Source organism: Meleagris gallopavo, chromosome 30 (assembly GCF_905368555.1).
Source record: "Meleagris gallopavo chromosome 30, MGAL_WU_HG_1.1, whole genome shotgun sequence".
Classification (NCBI taxonomy): Eukaryota; Metazoa; Chordata; class Aves; order Galliformes; family Phasianidae; genus Meleagris; species Meleagris gallopavo.
In genome coordinates, this window is record NC_139433.1 from 3,589,711 (window position 1) to 3,607,867 (window position 18,157).

The 18,157-nt window shown below is 53.0% G+C and overlaps 3 protein-coding genes across 6 annotated transcripts; 1 reads left to right on the forward strand and 2 right to left on the reverse strand.

Moving 5' to 3' along the window:
- Window positions 1–330: 330 nt before the first annotated feature.
- RFXANK (regulatory factor X associated ankyrin containing protein) lies at window positions 331–5,479 on the reverse strand. 3 transcript variants are annotated; one of them, XR_014880135.1, is made up of 10 exons: window positions 5,344–5,479; window positions 4,785–4,984; window positions 4,404–4,481; window positions 3,619–3,699; window positions 3,279–3,344; window positions 3,006–3,106; window positions 1,914–2,039; window positions 1,368–1,434; window positions 1,057–1,193; window positions 331–699 (listed from the first exon to the last, which is right to left on the reverse strand). XR_014880135.1 is itself a non-coding variant. In XM_003213270.5 (10 exons), exons 2-10 carry the CDS (start codon window positions 4,975–4,977, stop codon window positions 641–643), a joined length of 852 nt encoding a protein of 283 aa, XP_003213318.1. In that variant the 5' UTR covers window positions 4,978–4,984; window positions 5,344–5,479; the 3' UTR covers window positions 331–640. The 3 variants fall into 3 exon arrangements, 2 of the variants coding, with proteins under 2 accessions (XP_003213318.1, XP_085067724.1); XM_003213270.5 differs by having other exon boundaries at window positions 1,057–1,137; XM_085211598.1 differs by lacking the exon at window positions 3,279–3,344 and having other exon boundaries at window positions 1,057–1,137.
- On the forward strand, window positions 5,449–13,196 carry BORCS8 (BLOC-1 related complex subunit 8). Of its 2 annotated transcripts, none has more exons than XM_010725027.4 (5): window positions 5,449–5,573; window positions 6,734–6,846; window positions 11,167–11,231; window positions 11,560–11,667; window positions 12,648–13,196. In XM_010725027.4, exons 2-5 carry the CDS (start codon window positions 6,757–6,759, stop codon window positions 12,688–12,690), a joined length of 306 nt encoding a protein of 101 aa, XP_010723329.1. In that variant the 5' UTR covers window positions 5,449–5,573; window positions 6,734–6,756; the 3' UTR covers window positions 12,691–13,196. The 2 variants fall into 2 exon arrangements, with proteins under 2 accessions (XP_010723329.1, XP_003213319.1); XM_003213271.4 differs by having other exon boundaries at window positions 5,450–5,583.
- Window positions 12,419–18,157, reverse strand: TMEM221 (transmembrane protein 221). The gene is made up of 3 exons (XM_003213282.5): window positions 17,656–18,157; window positions 15,134–15,219; window positions 12,419–14,862 (listed from the first exon to the last, which is right to left on the reverse strand). The coding sequence occupies exons 1-3, from the start codon at window positions 17,952–17,954 to the stop codon at window positions 14,345–14,347; spliced, it is 903 nt and encodes a 300-aa protein (XP_003213330.4). The 5' UTR covers window positions 17,955–18,157; the 3' UTR covers window positions 12,419–14,344.

Genomic DNA, 18,157 nt, shown 5'->3' on the forward strand with positions numbered 1-18,157 from the left:
CTCTGGCTCAGCTGTTGGCTGAGGCCCTGCTGCGTTGCTGGCTGGCAGGGAGATGCTTCCTGCTGCTTTTTGCTAATGCCCTTGGATATTTCTCTGGCTGGTTATAGTGCTGCATGCAGGGAGGTCTTGGCAAGTTTATGGGCATAAGAACGAGCTACGCTCTTCAAAGAGACAGCTCTGGAGAGAAATTTAGGGGCAGTAGGAGGGTGCCTGCCTTCAAGAGGTTGATTGGCCCAGTTCCTCTTTGCAGTTCCTAGGCAGCTGGTGCTGGGATTGAGGGCTGGCTGCCGTGACAGACCAAGGGGATGCAACTGAGGCATCAAACAGGGCTCCACGTGGCTGCTTTAGAGTTTATTTCCAAAAATGCAATACCTGAATGCACGCACAAAGCAGCTGAGCCTGGACAGAGCAAAAATGCAGCTGTCCTGAGGAGTGAGTGTCCCTAGGTGCAAGGCATTGAGGCAGTGCCACCTTCCAGGAGTGGCAGAAACCTGCTGCAGTTCACCAACTTCCTCCACGTGCTCCTTGCAAGAAGCATCTTGCTGCTGCCCATTTTGGGACCACTGGGTCAGACCACGTTGGTCCCTGAGGAGAGCCCTGCATCGGCCCAGAGAAGCGCAGTGCAGCATGAGCTGCTGTGTCACTCCAGCCCCTTGTTCTGAAATAGCTTGAGGATGTGATTTTCAATAACCTGTTGGACTAATGAAGGGGGAAAGAGGAGAAATGAAACCCAGAGAAGCCAGGGCTGTTAGAAGGCAGTATCTCTGCAGGCAGGACCTAGTCTCTATCTGGTTTCTGATTTCCAGCAGGAAGGTGGAAACACTGATCTCCTCTGTCCCAGCCCTGGTGCCAGCACAGCACTGGTTTGGAATTGGGGAATAAGGGAATAGGACCCATTTTGATTTCTCTGGCTTAGTTTCTCTGCATGGCAAAGTCAAAAAGCTGTGCTGGAAGGTCAAAAAAAAGCCCCGGGCAGGGCTGGGAGCAGGGAATTGCCTGAAGGCTTTTCAGGGAAGGAAGATGAGGCTCTGTGCCAAGCATGGAGGGGACACTTGCCTTTCTTGTGTCCCAGAGCCACAGCCAGATCCATCGGGGTGTAGCCAGAATCTGCTTCTGTCGTCAGGTCAGCACCACGAGCTGCAAGCAGGCAGTGGAAATCAGGGCACAGGGCTCCCACGGCGTCCCCTCCAGAGCTGGCACAGGGTGAAGAGACCCCAAAAAAGTGCCCATCCTGGCTGGGCAATGCCCTGTGACACCCCCAGGCTGCTCAGTCTCTCCCCCCAGGCATGTCACACTCTGTCCCCAAGGTGGTTACCAACAAGCAGTGATTTCAAGGCCAAGGAGTAAGCGCAGATCTTCCCCATTACCTAAAAGGGCCTCGACACACTTGACGTGATTGCCACGCACGGCGTAGAGCAGAGGAGTACCACCATTCTGCAGGGAGAGGGAAGGAGCTGTGTCATTGCTGGCCTCGCGTGGGGCTGTGCTCATGCAGCTCCTGCTCCTCCTGGAGCAGTCAGGCCCTGCCCTTTTTGCCCTCTCCCAGCTCCAAACTGGGTGTTTTGTTGCAGAGTGGCTCTGCACAGGTTTTATTCTCTGTATGCCGTAAAATAATTTCAAAGGCAGCCTTAATTTCTGAGTGCAGTTTCCTAGAGGCTCATAACATCACCAGTGTGAGCAGCTGAGAAAACAATTTAAAACTATTATCCAGATTAATTTCTCAAAACAACTGCACGAGCAAATAAATGATCGTCGTGAGCCTGGGAAGCAGCAAGGAGAAACACGTGGCTGCTAACAGCATAGAACAATGTGAACTCGCTGTTCCTTTTTATAATGAGCTTCACCAAGCCCTGTCTGGGTCTTGGTTAGCACTGGTGTGGTTCCCACAGCAGTCTGCACTCGGCAGCACTCACCCAGTCGTAGATGTTGATGTCCACATTCCTCTCCAGCAGCATGATGACGATGTCGGTGTAGCCACCCATGCTGGCCAGGGACAGGGCACTCTCCCTCTCCTTTGCCAGCATGTGTGGGTCAGCACCCTGGGGACAGCAAAGATGTCAGTCCCAGTGTGTGAAGGCTCCTGGGGTGCTTGGCAGAGCTGTGTTGGGTAGCTTGACATGGCTGGTATGGTGCCACATCCCAATGGTCTCATGGAGAAGAGACTGCTCTCATTTTTCCAGTGACCTCCCCTTAGCAAAGTCTTTAACAGGCGTATTTTAATCAATAAATATCTCAGCTGAGGAATTAAAAGCCCTTCTCTAATGTCATTAAACTGAGCCTGATAGTTCCTGTTACTTGGCCTCTTTTCAGATCATTAATACTGGTCTGAGAGGTACCTGGACAATACACACCCTTTATTTTGTTACTAATTTACCTAGAAACCTACCCTGTGCTCCAAGCTCTGCTAGTCATGGATTTCAGTATATCCTTTAGCAGTGTACCACCTCATTAATTTTGGTTTCTGTTTGTCTCTCTGGTAATGAACTGCAGTTTTGCTGCTAACAGAACCAACATCTGGCCAGTGCTTCTGTGGAACAAGCACTTGCAGACACGTGGATATGGGACTGAGATTTGGGCAGCACCCTGACTCAAGGCACAGGAGGATCTGGTTCCTGTTCACCTCCACACAGCCCTGGGCTGCATGCCTGGCTCTTGAGGACAATGCAGCAGTGAGTTCATTAACTGCAATGATACCTCCGTGAGCACATTTACTGTCAGATTACAGGGCCCAAGTGACAAGTCTGATCTCAAATTACCAATAAGCAGATATTTAATTACAAACAGTTATTGCTAGCTGTGAGATAAGGCTCTCTGTGCTCCTGATTTAGCCCGATGAGAAGCATCCAGCACTGTCTGGCCCATTACCCCTGAAAATGTGTCCTGTTTGATGCCATGAGAAAGGCTGGCTGAGGCAACATCAGGACAGTGCAAGACATTTTGGCAGCCACAGGGCTTGGAACTGAGAAGTCTCTTGATAATCAGGTGCTATGTAAGTGTGGCCTTACCCATTCCAGCAGGTGACGGACTGTTTCGATCTCTCCAAAGGCTGCAGCCCAGATCAGTGGTGTGAAGCCTCTCTCATCAGGTTTATTTACCAAGTTCTCACCTGCATAAAAACAGATGAGACAAATAGGATGCTTAAAACCTTCCCTGCTTCCTGTCCCCTAAGTAAACCCAGCAAAGGCTGTAAAACTAAGCCAAGGGTTTATCAAAAGATGCTCTGTGACCCAGCAGGACTCTGCATGATCTGAGGTGTGAACCCAAAGGAAGATGCATACCTTTCCGAAGATGCTTTTTCAGCTGGCTGAGCTCACCTTGGGCAGCTAGCTGGTGGATGGACAACGCTGGGGGACAGAGAGAATTCAGCCTTCAAAACAGTGCTTCCAGCTCAGCATCCACCATCTGCAGGGGAGTCCCTGGAGGTGCCAACTGAACAGCCCCATCTGATCTTCCCAAGCCCCAGTGGGTAATGAACACCCTCCTGCTGGTCAGTGGTGGATGCTTCATACAGTATGGCAGCAGCAGATGGGGGGAGGTTTCCAGTTCCACTCCTCCCTCCACACCCCTCATGCATCTGAAGTCTGAGGTGCACAGCTCAATCTGCCCAGCTCTACTTACTGTCCAGGGTGGCTGGGAGGGCTGAAATCTCATTGCCTCGCTGCCTGTTTGTCAGTGTGTTTGAGTGCTTCAGGGGGAAACCTGTTCCAGAGAGAGGAAAGAGTCAGGGCACATCTCTGTGCTTAGGGAAGAACGAGACTAACTTGAGGCCAAAAGCCTCATAAAAGCTCACGTAAACCTTATGTGACTTATCTGAAGCTATTCCTTCCTGCCCCTGCAAAAATAAAGAATTATTGCCTTGCAGATGAAAAGCCTGGAGATCAAGGTTTGGCCAGTGTGGGGGAACAACAGCTGAGCAGAGAAGATAAAACAGCCTGAACAGCTGCCCAAGGAGAGGCGTGGTCCATCTGGGGCACCGCAGGAGACAGGGATCTTGCATTAATGGCATCATTGCACACGATATATTGCAGAGGACAGCCTGAGGATGCACTCAAGTTCATCCTAATATCTCCTACAGAGGAAGAGCTCCCCTTGGAAAGCCTGACGTATTTTCAACAAGCAATTTGTAGTATAATGAGAAAAGTATATGGAAAGAGTTTGCAATCTCCAGTTCCACTGCAGCTACAGCGACCTCTCACTGCTGCTATGAGCCATCAGCAAGGCCTGGATTTGGACTTAGTCTTGGTATGTTATAAAAGGGACCAACAGCAGTAAAAAACTTTTTTTTTCCCCAGCTGTCTTTGTAGGATGAGAGATTCTTTTGCCAGGGCATGATTTCTCCCGCTCCTGTCTCTTACTGGGGCTGCACCCAGGGATCTGCAAGCACCAATTTCCATGATACTCACTGTCAAGGGTTGAGAGCTCAGGGGTCCTTTGCCTGTCCATTGAGGCAGCTGAGGGCTTCAGGAGAGTGTTTGTTCCACCTGCAGAGGGAGGGTGGCCATTAGGGACCTTGATGCCACTTGCTGGAGAACAGGCTGGGCTCCAACTATGGCACACAGACACTCCTACCCCACTGGGGGGTTGTAGGATGGCTAATCTTGCCAGGCTCCTTCCCTGTAAGAAATTCCCTGGAAGGTTGGTTCAAGTTTTGAAGCCAAACTCCCCTCACACTGGCACTGTGCCACAGAGCCCTGTTTTTAGTGAGGATTCCAGGCTCCAGCCAGCACCAGCAGATCTGTGTGTGCCCTGTCTCAGCTCTGACACACCCTCACCCCGGCAGTCACCTTCCACACAGCTGGAGCACTGCATGCCCCTGTCCATCTGCAGGAGCCCCGGGGGGGCACCGCCGTCCCCAGTATCCCTGGTCCCAGCTGGCTCCTCCGTGGCTGCTGCTCCCTCAGCTCCCTTCTCACTCTCTTCTTTCAGGAGCTCCCGGTTGTCCCCATCGTTCACGGAGGCCTCTTCTTCACCTTCCATGGGGAAACTGCCACACAGCAGCACATTGAGAACAGATTAAAAAAAAAAAAAGGAACAGGGAGGGGAAGGGAGGGGGGGGGCAGAGGGGAAGGAAGCTGCCAGGCCCAGCAGAAACAGGACTGCACGTCTCCAGAGATGGGGCTGGGAGGGGATAAACCCCCCGCATGGCTCCCACCGGCCGGGGGACGGGAGGCTCCGGGCCTGTGGAGGTGGGGATAAGCGGCCGATGGGGGTCGCAGCCCTTGGAGCTGCCTGCTGATATCCCCAGCCCTGGCACCGGGGGGGAGGGAAGGCGCGGCCTGTACGCACCCGAGGCCTACACTTACAGACCGGGGAGCAACGGGAGAAGAGACCGCGGGGCTTTACCTGATCGGACCGCACTCCGAGGCAGCCCCGAGGCCCGGCCGCAGGATGGGCTCAGCCCCCGACAACAGAGGGGTGTGGGGAACCCCTGTTGTAGGGGCGGGGGAGCGGGGCGGAACGCGTGAGCCGGGGGCGGCGTTCCCGGCCGGGGCGGAACTGGAGCGGGGCGCCACCGGAAGCGGAAGTGGGAGCGGTGGCGGAGCGGGATGGAGGAGCCCGAGATGCAGCTGAAGGTGAAGAAAGGTCGGAGCGGATCGGAGCGGATCGGGGGCGCGGGGGTGGTGGGGCCGGATCGGCTGTGAGGGGCTCCGGTGGCGTTCTGTTGTTCTGTCGCGATAGGGCCGCCCACGACAGGGACTTACGGTGACAGCAGATGTCGCGATAGAGTCCTGTGGGTCGTGAGAGAGGAGGGAGGGGCGATGCGCCACGGAGCAGGCCGCGATAGGGCGCCGTGACGGGGCTAGGGGAGGCGTATCGCGGCATATCGCGGTGGGTATCGACCATATCGTATCGCGCAGTTCTGCATTTGTTCGCATACGCGTAGGGGAGCTGCGGTGGCCGCCACTGTAAGAGCCGCAGTTTGGGAGCGGTCGTGACTGAAACCAAAGCCCTGAGACAGAGGGGGGGAATCGCTTATCCCGAACGCAGCCCTGAGAGATGTTCCCTCTGGCTGTGCTGAAGGCGCTCCCCACTTTGTTCAGTCAGACGGGAAGCAATCTCTGAGCTCTGCGTCTCGTCGTTATCAATTGCCGGGAGCTGTAAGCGTCAATCCAGGAGGAAGGGGGGCTCAGAGCTCCTGCACAGCCCTCAGCTTTGCGGAAGTGGCCGTTGGGAAGGTGAATCCTGTGAGAAGGCAGCAGGAAAAGCTGCTTTTCAGTTGCTTTTAGGACATCTCTTGGAGCTGGTGTGTGGGGGAAGAGGCAGGAGGTTCACTGGCCCTCTGCTGCTCCCTCCCATCTCTAGTCCAACTCAGGTTGCTCAGAAAAGGCACAAGCAGTTCCCAAGCCCAGGCCAACCCCAGTTGGTCTGGGGCTGCTGGGCCAGCAGCGTCCCACGGTGATGCCTCCACCTGGTGCTGAACTCACTGCACGTGCAGTGACATGGAGAGTTCAATGAACCACCTGTGTAATGGTGCTTTCCCATCATGTCCTGGTTAACATTTCATGGTTAATAGCTAGAATATTTGGGGTTTTACTCTGATCTCTTCTCTGGCACACTGAAACTTGGAGCCTTTTGTCAGAAGGCTGCTGTGCTGTGAGAGGTGCAGTGGGCTCTCTGAACCCCACATCTTCCAGAGACACCTTGAGAGATGGCACCCAAGGGAGCCCTTCCAGCCCCACATTCCTCCCATTGCTCCCCACCTCCTGTGACTCTGTTGTTTCCCTTTCTGCAGTTACAGACAAATTCACAGAGAGCATGTATGTGCTGGCCAACGAGCCCTCCGTGGCCCTGTACCGGCTCCAGGAACACGTCCGGCGATCGCTTCCAGAGCTCGCTCAGCACAAGGTGAGTTGAGCTCACAAACCCTGAGACAGTCAGACCAGAGCTGTTCTCCTGAGCTGCCACGTTGTTCCTATCTCACTGGCTCGGGAAGGAAATCAGCCATCAGGGCACAGGCGCTGTGTGGGAGGTGCTAGGGGACCCCGTTTGGCCCACGCTGGGGGGGATGAGGGGGATTTACATGTTCACTCACAGATCTGGGGTAAAACTTGCACATCCCTGAGCTCCCAGTGCTGGTTGTGTGTGTGGAGACAAAGAAAAACGGTTCTTGTGCAGGGAGGGGGGGAGGAGGCAGACGTTAAATCTTATTACATCTGACTACACTGCAAGATTTTTATTTCCTACATAAAACAAGGAGGAGGGTGAGAGGAGGGAAGGGGGAGTGGGAAGAAACAAGTGAGAAGAGCCCACACAAGGAAAGGCAGGATAATGAATCGCATCTCACAGCTGTGTTCCTACTTTCCTCCAGAGCACGGAGCAGAGACACTTTAATGCCAGCCTTGTTGTCCTTCTCCCTCTTCTGCCAGTCATGATTCATTAGGAGTGATGTCTCATGAATAGATTACTGCTTCATGTCTATGCTAATGCACTGTCAGGCCTCATTTTTCACCTTTGCTTTACAGCCCTAGTTTCCAAATTAACCTGGATTGTGACACTTTATTATTCAATTATTTATTAACATTTTATATACATCTCTGTATGCAAGGGTAGGTATATAGAGATGTATATGTATGTATGGCACATGCTGATGCGATTGCATCACTGGGATGCAGGAGACAGGTTTATAAAATTATTCCTGAGCTGTCACTTGCTTTCATTTAATCAAGATAGCCCCGGTTTCAGGGAATGTGTCTGGAACAAAAGGAAATTGAACAAATTGTATGACAAGTCATGCAGAGGGAAGAGATCAGTTTCCATCACCGAGTGGTTTATAACAGGGAGGAGAGTGAAGGGCAGCACAGAAGCACAAATGGAAGCAGCAGCCTAGTGAACAAGCTGGACACTGTGCTGGTTGTTAGACAGTGGGGTTTGTGCTGAACAAGATCTCTGAAAACCTTTGCTGCTCTCATTTTTCTTGCTAGGCATTCTCTTCTCAGTCTCAGCTGGTTACAGCCATCCTGGAGAATTCTTTTTTTTAGCCAAAATTGCTTCTCTTTTCCACTTTCTTCTCATAAGAAAGATTTTGCAGTCCTGTGGATGCCAGCAGCAAATCTGAGGACACTGTGTGTCCCCATGTGACTGCAGCCATCACAACCATCAGATGCCTTTGATACCTTCACGTCCAGCCTCACAGCATCTGTCCTGCCCTGGGTGCAGACCCCAGCTGGGACAGCGGTGTCCTGCTTAGAGGAGGAGGAGCTCTGTGTGCTCCCTGCAGTAGTGGTGCACATCAGGTCAAGGTTGAATGGAATGCTCATTGTCCTCTGCTTTAGGACTGCCCCAGCACCACCCCAATCTCACTGTCCCCCTCTAATATTAGGACTGTCCTCCTAATAGTAGCTCAAAGATGCTGCTGTTTCTATCCATTTCTTTTTGATGACCACATGGGCACTTCCAGCTTTCAACTGCTTTCCTGTTTCCTTCGTGTTTAACAATGCATTGATGTGGTAAGGGCTGGGGAAAAATGTAAAGCAAATTCTTTCTTGCAGCTTAAACAACAGTAGGTGTAACTGCTGGTGGTGTCTCCTCCAGCCTCGTCAGCCCCCACATTCATTCTTCCAAGGCTGTAGTGCCATGTTTGGGAGTGTGCTCTCCTCCCTGCAGCTATTTGGCATCCTGACCACGCTGCCAGGCTGCTGACGCTGGAATTGTGGTCAGGTTCTTTCTCTTGTCCTTCATCCCACTCTTATTTTCGTTGCTGTCTGCAGCAAACCAGGCAGCCAAGCCCCCAGGAGAGGGGTGTGCTCAGTGCCCTGATGGGGCCATCGGCACTGTGGAGCGTTGATTAGGTGGGGATGGATACTTTGGGTTGCTATGCTGAAGCCCATCGGCTCTGTTAGAAGACACTGGAACAGGAAAGTGTCAGCAGGGCTGTACACCGTGAAAGCACTGTCAGGTTTTATCTAAATCAGAGCAAAGGCTCTGAATTAAGGTGGGTTTAATTCCTAAGAATGGAAAGGAAGAAAAAGGAGTGTTCTGCCTGGATCCATTCTCTTGTAATTTAGTCCCAAGGTGCAAGTAATGTATAAAGGAAACAGGATTTATTGGTGCTTTCCAGCTTTCCTTTCAGCCTTACAGCAGCTCTGTCCATGGTTGGCAGAGTTCTCCTGAAATGCAGCTTTTACAATTCCTGAGGAGATTAAACCTAGGAAAAATGAGGAGGGAGAGAGCTGGGGGATGGGGGGGAAGTATGCAAGAAGAAGGTCACCTCCATGTCTTTACAACAAGCAACTTTCTTTGATTTGATTAAAAATAATCTTAATACCTTCCTTACCATCTCAAACTCTCCAGGCAGATTTAGCCCCTTGCTGATAAGATGGAGCACAATGCAGGGCCCTCACTGCCTCCACGTGTCGGAGCTGTGCTGCTAAGCCCTGCTCTGCACAAAGCTGCCTTTCTGGATTTCCCCTGATCTTTTGAGAACTTACATCTCCTCATTAATTTACTGCTAAGCAACAGTAATATATCCTTAGTATATTAATAGCTGGCTTTAGTTCTTAAACTGCATCCAAAGGCACCTCCTGGGAATTTGAAGGAAGGACGTTAAGAAAAGTTGAAGAAGAGCTTTAGGGAAAGGCTTTTGTTGCTAATTAATGGCACAGCATTCCCAGGAAGTAGTGGGAATGCTGAGAATGGACATCACTGGCACTGATACTGAGAAGTTATTAAAATCTGCTTGTGCTCAGGGCCACAGGCAAGTGACTGTATTGTTTCCACCTTTTCAAAGGAGCTTTGCAGTCACCATCTCTGGCTTCCCAGTTTTATCACCGTGCCATCATCCTGCCCTGGGCTTTGCAAGCTGACAGTCAGTACTTGAAATTGTCCAGAGGCTGTGCTGCTGCTGGAGGAAATGGTTGGTAGGTGGGGTCACCTGCCCTTCGTGGGACAGAGCTGTCTTTCAGCAGGGCAGTGAGAGTGCTAAGCTGCTCTGGTGACTGAGCCAGTGCGATGCTGGGCTCTAAATGGTTGCTAAAGATCATCTGGCACCTCTTGGAGACAGCAGGCTGCAGAGCTGCGGGACATAGCTGTCTCTTTCAGCTGCCTCTGCTCGCAAAGCCTGTTTTCAGCATCAGATTATGGTCATGTAAAACGTGATTGGACTCTGGGATAAGTGTGATCTCTGCAGGACAGCTTGTGGGGTTGTGAGTCGGGTCGGAGGACCCTCCCCTGCAGAGAACTGCCTGCAGTGTTGCATGTAGAGACTTGTTTCTTTTGTATTTTAAAGCTATGTGGTCAAGCGTCCCGATGTAGGACAGGCTTTGAACAGCAGAAGTGATTTTGGATGCACTCCAAGCTCCTAGCCGACCTCCTTCAGTCACAAAAAGAGGCCCTTGCGTTTTCTTTGGCTTGTAACTAGACCCAACAGAATAGACTTGAGAATTAGCTCCCATGAGAACATATTTCAAAAAGTGCCCAAACTACTTAAGCACTTTTGAAATAGTTATCTATTGAGCAACGCCTCTGAATTCAGCTGTGCTTTCATTGTGATTTGTGTGTGCATTTGGTTTTCCCTCTCCTTGGAGAGCTACAGCACACAATTGCATCCCATGCCAGAACTGCTTGCATGTAGTTGAGTTTGTGTGAAGTTTACAGGGCTCCTTCCGAGCTCATGAAAGGAAGGGCACAGTGCTGACTGCTCCTAGGGATCAGGCAGAGTTTCAGAGCAGGCTAGAGGAGGTTTGTGGTTGTGATAATGCTTACAAATAGCAAGCAGAATGAAATGAGAGCTTTCAGTCTTGTGAAGTGAGCTGTTTCACCTGGTTTTGCACAAGGAGCTGAGGATTGGACTCAGCAAGAGATGTGTTGGGCCAAGCACACCAGGGATCTGGGCATTCTGGCACTCTGTGACAGTTGCTGGCTGCTTGCAGTCTGCCTCATTGCAGCTCCCAGCTGGCTCAGGGGTACATCTGAAAACAAGGAGGATTTTGCCAGTGCATCCCAAGTGTTGGCTCCAACCAGTAGCCATTCCAGATAAATGTTTCTTTCCAATTCAAGTGCTTGGCACCCAGAGCCAAGCATCACAGGCTGTCACACAGTAGGCAGAATCCAAACGCGGCTCCTAGTGAAAAGCAGCCAGAGCCCTCATTTGTGCAGAGCTGGCAGAGTTCATCGCTGTGAGCTGCATCACTGAGTGCACACCTAACACTGCCCTCTTGTTCCTTTCAGTCCGACATGCAGAGCTGGGAGGAGCAGAGCCAAGGAGCCATCTACACCGTGGAGTATGCCTGCAGGTACTGCAGACTCACCCAGTCAGAGGGCTGCGTTCACCAGCGCAGGCTTTGTAGTAGAAGCAAAGCAGAGGTCGCCTGTGCTTCACTGATGGCTTCCTGGTGTGAGCCAGGGAGAAAGCAGTCAGGTGGGGGTGTGAGGGTGCAGGGCAGAGCTCCCAGAGCCTCGAGGGTTTCACGTTGCTGAGTGCACCAGCTCTTCCCCACCTGAGCCTGCAGCGCAGTCCTGCCCGTCTCCTGCAGTAAATCCACTCGCTAACCAGCAAGTATCCGAAGATGTGAAGCACTGTTAGTCTGAGGGTATGCTAACCAGTCCTCCTATCTCTTTCAGTGCCATAAAGAGCATGACCGACAGCAGCGTGTACTTCAAGAGCATTGACAGTCTCCTCAAGCATGCCATTGCCATGAAGGATCAGCTGAACGCCGCTCAGGGCCGCAGGTAGCAAGGCACTGTGACACTGCCCTGCTTATTTATCAGTGACCCTTTTGCCTGACAGAGGCTTTGGTGGTGTAATGCAGCCCAGAACAAATATGCCCAGCAGTTATTTCAGTAATGTCATGCCAGACTATTATTTAAAACAGCGTGCTGCTTGCCTTCCAGTGATCTTCTGGCTTTGTTTACCATGAGAAGCAAATAATCTTATTTACAGAAAGAGATAAGTGGAAAATAATTTATTTCCTTATTTAAATAGGGATGTTTGGTTCTGTAATATACTAAAGCTTTGTGTTAAAGGCACTTGGAGTGTGATGATGCTACTGAGATGGAGTAGGTCAGAGGCTGCCCTTGGTGCTGTTCTCTGTCATGCATGTGGCTCTTTCCCTGAGGGAGGTCCCATAGAGATTAGTGGTGCTGGCAGATACAGCACAAAGATTCTGTTCTTGTATTTTGCAGTTGAATTACAGCTACTAAAACGTCTTCCAGCAGATCATCTGAGTCCAGTTTATTTGTCTCCCGAGAACTGTGTTGGTATTGGAGTCTGACTGGTTAGGAGTGAGAAAACTCCCAGACACCCATGCTCACCACAAACAGTTTTAAATGTCCATCCCTGATAAAACCACCACAGCAAACAAAGTGCCTCTGTCTCTGCAGAATGACTCTGCTTTACACATCTCTGGTACAGGTTCTGTATTTTCCCAGTTGCCCGTGCAGCAAGGTCATGCTGCCCAGCACTTACACTGCATTTTGTTGGTTTGTTTTTTTTTTTGTGGTGGTGTGGCTTTAAAGACTGTTGTCTTAACACCCACGGTGGCTGGTGTGTGCTGCTATGTAGTCTGCACAGAACACTGAAAGGTGTTCTTGTCTAAGCAGCTCTCCTGCTGCAAGCAGTGAACTTTTACAGGAGGGAACCCCTGGTTCTTCGTGTCCTCGTGGCTGCTGATGTCCTGCTGCTGGATGTGACTGTCTGTTTCTTTTTACAGCACTGTTGCCCCACAAGCCAAGAATCCTCCAGGTAGTTCCTGATTTCAAACAAGACTGGCTGTCCTCTGCCTTCTTCTCCAGCCCAGCTCCATGTTTTCCGACCACATGGAAGAATAAGAAATCTGCTCAGTCTGTGAAGCTGCACAGAGGTGTGTGCCTGCCTGTCTGTTCCCAGTAACAAGGTGCTGCACCTGAGCAGTAAAAACCCTGCCACTGGGGTCAGAACTGCCTTTGGGGGATGTTTTGGGGAGCAGTCGTATCCTTTCCCACAGTGGGAATGGAAAGGGGGTGGTTCTGCATTTGTCCTTTCCAGTTCTTTTTGATGGCGGACTGCTAGGAGGCATTTTTCTTCTCTAACTGTTGGCCACAGAAATATCTCAGAAAAACTAGGTCTTCTTTCAGTATTTTGTAGATGGCTGTGTCCAGACTGAATGGAGGCACACTTCAGCCTTGTTCAGGGGGTGTTCTGCAAGGAGAGCTTTTTGTGTGTGTGCCAAAAAGTCGCTGAGTTTGGTCTTAGGGAGAACAATAATAAAAAGGAAAAACAAGTTTGTTCTGTCTCAGACCTTCCCCTCTTGCTTGCTCGGGCTGGGGGGTCTTGCAGCCTGCTGGTTCTGTGTATTTCAAAGGGCATGGAGCAAAACAAAGACATGCGGAGTTGGAGCCTTTCAAGTGAGAAAGAAACTGTCCCGTTCTTTGGGGGAAAAAAAGGACTTTCTTCATTCTGTGTCATGCAGTGTTAATCTCTCTTGGAACCAACAGTTCTGTTCTGCTGAAGAATTTACCAAGGATACAGGGATCAAAGCAGTGCTAGACTTCCAAAAAAGTACTGTGTATTGTGCTGAGAGTAACAGGTGTCTCTGAGGATAATAACATGGAGGGTGAGGGGGGATCTGGATCAGTGGCCTTCCTTCACTCCGTGAAATGCTTTACAGATTGCTGGATGATGAGGATGTGGGGAAGATCCAAGCATGTAGCTTTAGTAACTGTGAGCCAAACCCACTCATTTTTAACAGAAGCAGCAGTTGCACTTGTGCATTCTGTCCTGCAGACAGCAGAGAACCGCCAACACAACCCTTCCTGCACCACAGCTCTCAGCACTGACAACTGGCACCGTTCTTAAGGTGACATGCAGGTAATCCCCAGCAAGGTTTTCCCACAGAACACAGATGGGCAGCTCCAATGTCCTGCCCAGAGGGTTGAGGTGCTGGTGACTGAGGGAATAGAGGAGGATGTAGGAAGGCAATGGAAGGGGAGAGGGGCATGGCCAGCCAGAGAAACTAGCTAGGATTGCTGGGGAAGGGGAGTAGTCTGCTCCTGGACAAAGTCTTCTCACCCCTCACACATGTGCCACTTCCTTCACTGCCGTCAGTGCCCTGCAGAGATGGGACAGTCCTGCACGAGCCTTTGCCCTGCCACTGCTGTCCTTGTTTGCAGGGAGACAAGTGCCAGCAGCACTGCAGGAGGGGCTGGGAGCCCGGTCTTCTCAGCAAAGAAGAAAACCCATGGCTGTGGCTGCACAGGCCCATGCAGCATCCTCCGAGCAGGAGGGCAGAGGTTGGAAAATCAGCCATCCTGATCTCGTGAGAGATCATTGACACTTGGGCTGTGACGTGACCTATATTAAGCTCTAAACAGAGATGCAGATCTTGGCTATGGTGCCTGCAGTTCTGCCGTGATGAGATGGACATTCCACTCACACCAGGGTCGAGTCCTTGCCCGAGGCTCCAGGTTTGCGTGCCAGCACATTCCTCATCTCCTGGGTGACGCCGTTCCAGGGCTTGCCCTGTGCCTGCAGCAAGGCTGACTCTGCTGACAGCGTCCTGTGTGTGCGGGGCAGGTGGTAGCTCTCCTTCTCAGAGTGTGCCCCAGGGCTGCCCGAGGAGGTGAGATTGCTGCTGGCTGGAGAGCCCAGCTGAGATTTGCGCTCCAGGAACGGAGGGAAGGAGAACTCCCGGTGGATCTCAGGCCGGGACCGGGGCACAGGGACGCTCTTGTTGTTCAGATTGCTGCCGGGAGTTTCGCTGTGCTGGGCAGAGTCGTTCTCATACAGAGTGTGAGAGATCTCGGAGTGGCTGCGGTGTGACAGCTGGGAGGCGCGGACCAGGGCGTGCGTCACCGTCACCAGCAGCACGATGATGCCAGAGGAGAGGATGCAGGCACTGGCGATGCCAGCCTCGAGTTCAAACAGCAGCAGCATGTAGATGGCAAGAGCTGGAAGGGGAGTGCAGCACATCGTGAGGAAGCAGATGGATTCAAGCGATGCATCTGACCTGCAAAGTTCAGGCCAGAACTGCCCCGTGGGGGCTGCTCACCAAGAGAAGAAAGTTCACGCTACAGCTGATGCTATTTGCAAAGCAAAACTGATGCTTTGGTGGAAATGCAGCAGCTCACAGGCAATCAGCAAGCAGAGAGAGGTCTGGGCTGGGCACAGTGCCTGCCTTCCCCCCACAGCAGGCTGTGTTCCTGGGCAGTGAGCACTTACCTGTCAGATAGACTGAGACCCCGCAGCAGAACAAGCCGATGGCCGCGTGGCGAACTGTCCGGCTGTCCAGGAGGAACCAGGCTGCCCTGCAAAACGGGACAGAAACACTTTGCTGAGATGGGCTGCGTTGTCTCCTGGCCCCTGCTGAGGAACTGAAATGCTGCTTTTGCATGGAGAAGTTCAGGGCCGAGTCCCACACCCAAGGAGCTCTGCAGAATTGGGCTTTCCCCTGTGCTGCACAGCTCTGCATGCGCTGTTCCCACTCTGGAACGGGATTTTGAGATGCCTGATTCTGGCCATGCTTTGGAAAGCAGGTAGGGCAGACAAGAGAGACTCAGGTGGCTCAGGGCTCTCTGCAGGTGATTTGTCCTGTTCAGCAAACCTTGTAGAGCAAGCAAGAAACAAAAGTGAGGCATCATGCCCATCTCCCCATTAAAGAAAGAGTGAAAAGCAAAGTGCTGGTGCACTGAATTAAGCAAGGCCAGGTTGTCTTTGCAGCCTCGGGAGTGGATTTCTTTGCTCAGCTCACATTGCAAGCCCTTTGTCTGGAGGGGGGCTGCTATTTGAATCATGCCTAAACCACACGAGAAGAACAGCCCCTTTCCAGCAGGGCCCTCCTTTCCAGGGGTGCACAGAGCATCACGGACTCTGCAGCACCTCCAGAAGTCCTGGGGCCCATTGGAAGGACACGGGACCTGCAGCTCAGCATGACACGACTGTCCCGGCAGGACCAGCCCTCACGTTGCTCTTCCGCGGCAGCCGGCTCCCTCCACCCCATGGGACAAATGCAGCATCCAAGGGACGCTGTGCCCTGTCCCCATTTCCCCCCCCCGAGTGCCCCAGCACGATGCCCTCCTCCTGGGCCTGTTGCAGCCAGGAGCCGTTAATAGAGCCTGAACCCGCTGCCCGGCGAGGAAGAGCAGCCGCTTTGTTTTCTTAATTACCTGAGTCGGGAGGGATTAGCGGGGAGGAGAAGGACTTTGTTTGGAGCTGGCTCGGACTATTGAGCGCAGCGCTGAGAAGCGGAGCGGTAATTCAGTGTGACAGCCCCAACGTGGGAAAGGTCCCTGGGACGTGAGCTGGTCCCCTAATGAAACCAGCGCCCGGTGGGGCCACGGAGAGATGGCAGCAAACGGCATCACAGGGAGAGGGGCTGCATCCCAGCACCTCCTGCCCCAGGCTGCCTCTCTTCCTCCCAAACACACGTGTAACCCCCAGCTCACAGCTGGGAAAACGAGGCGCTGCCTGACCCATCCCAGGCAGAGGGAAGCGGAGCTGAGACTCCCGACCTGCTCCTTGCAAGATCCCTCCTGCCAAAGCCTTGCACTGCCAGCAGCAAAGCCAAAAACAGCCTCTCACCGCATGGGGATACAGGAGAAGAGCACGGAAGCATCGTATAAAGTCAAATTGTTTGGGAACAGCTTTGGAAGGGCTGCTCCAACCCAGCCCTGGAGCAGGTTGCTGCCCTCACACTGTGTCTATGTGTGACCTCCATCGCTGCTGCTCAGTGCTCACCCTGCCTCACACCCGAGGCTTCCAGAGAAGAATTGCACAACCTGGCAAATGAGAATTTTCCAGCACAAATGAATACAAAATCTCAAACAAATTCATAGCCAGTGGGTGGATTTTCCACTGTAAGCAAGGTTTACTCTGGGAATCTTCACTAATGAGCACGTGGAGCTGCAGCATCACTTGGAAGCCACCAGGTGAGACTTGCTGGAACTGCTACACGAAATGTGAGACACTCAAAGTTTTGCCAGATCCTGTTGTTTTCTCTAGCTGAGTTGTGACTTGCTCACAGTGGTCCCAAAACAGCCCCGCAAGGACCACCGTGTGAGCCACGTGAAGAGACCAACTTCCAGTGAGCTGCATTTAACTGCCATCGTTTGCACACTGCTTTTATTTTTGGTTTACCCAGGAGCCACCGACCAAAGCCAGGTCATGGTGGAGGAAGCAGATTGGAACTAATGGCGTTGGAAACAGTTCTGCAAGTGTAAATGTGCTGGTAATGATGAAGTCAGCACACGTCTGCTGGTCACCAAATGTGGGTCTGCGGTCACCTGGCGGTCACCACTGTGCCAGGGGACAAACATGGGTGCCAGGGGACAAACAGCCCAGATGCAGACACAGCACGAGGGCTGGGATCACCCAGAGATGCTCTTGGTAACTCCATAGGGTGCAGCAGCTGTGAGCTCATCAGTGCAGTCACTACGTGCAGCTCCAGTGAAGGAGGCAAATTTACAATCCCGGGGTTGATCAGCCAGAGGTAACCCCACTTCATGGCAGGGCACAGCAGGGAGGAATTTGGGATATTCACCCAAACCCAGAGCCGTCCAACCCTTGCAGTCCCCTCTGCTCACCCTCCCCAGGGAGGGGCCAATATCGCGGGGGGAAAGAGGGGTGGCGAGACCCCTCCGAGCTCCCTCTGCACCCCTAGGGGTCCACAGCACCCCGGTGCCCCCCCACACCTTCCAGTCCCCGGTGCTCCCCCAGCCCCACCGCGGTGCCCCCCCGGCTCTCACCGCTCGGACCCGGGCTGCCCCCGGCACAGCTCCGTGCTGAAGTAGCCGTGGAGGAGGCAGAGGAGGAGGCAGCTCACGTTGAGCACGAGGCAGAGCGCGGCCAACACGGCCGACACCGGCAGCAAAACGGCGGCCGCGGACTCCGGCAGCGCTCCTCGAACGGCTCCGGGACCGCTTCCGAGAGCGGTCCGACCCGCCGGCAGCTGGAAGATGAGGCTGGAAGCGAGCAGGGCCATGGCGGCGGACAGAGTGCCGAAGAGCAGGAGCACCGTCAGGGTCCGCTGCGGGTAGGAGGGCATGGCGGGGCCGGCGCCGAGAACCGGGGGGCACTGAGCAGCGGCGGAGAAGCCGCGCGCACCTCCGCTTCGACCCGGGACCGAGCGCTGAACCCCGGGAGCGCCGCTTTCCTCCGCGCAGCGCTGCCCAGACGGGGCGGTCCTCCCCGTCCTGCCCCCGGACCTCCCCACCACGGCCGGACCCCCCCGCCCCGGGCAACGCGGAG

Bases quoted from the DNA above. Each gene is read 5' to 3' on its own strand.
- RFXANK (XM_003213270.5), bottom strand. From the start codon at position 4,977: ATGGAAGGTGAAGAAGAGGCCTCCGTGAACGATGGGGACAACCGGGAG. The intron at 3,107-3,278 runs GTATGCATCTTC...GTTTTTATGCAG, and splicing joins GAAAAAGCATCTTCGGAAAG to GTGAGAACTTGGTAAATAAA. The intron at 700-1,056 runs GCAAGTGTCCCC...CCCCTTCATTAG, and splicing joins GGCTCTGGGACACAAGAAAG to TCCAACAGGTTATTGAAAAT.
- BORCS8 (XM_003213271.4), top strand. From the start codon at position 5,547: ATGGAGGAGCCCGAGATGCAGCTGAAGGTGAAGAAAG. The intron at 6,847-11,166 runs GTGAGTTGAGCT...TGTTCCTTTCAG, and splicing joins CAGAGCTCGCTCAGCACAAG to TCCGACATGCAGAGCTGGGA. The intron at 11,668-12,647 runs GTAGCAAGGCAC...TTCTTTTTACAG, and splicing joins AACGCCGCTCAGGGCCGCAG to CACTGTTGCCCCACAAGCCA.
- TMEM221 (XM_003213282.5), bottom strand. From the start codon at position 17,954: ATGCCCTCCTACCCGCAGCGGACCCTGACGGTGCTCCTGCTCTTCGGC. The intron at 15,220-17,655 runs GTGAGAGCCGGG...CCCGTTTTGCAG, and splicing joins GGGCAGCCCGGGTCCGAGCG to GGCAGCCTGGTTCCTCCTGG. The intron at 14,863-15,133 runs GTAAGTGCTCAC...CTCCCCTTCCAG, and splicing joins GGTCTCAGTCTATCTGACAG to CTCTTGCCATCTACATGCTG.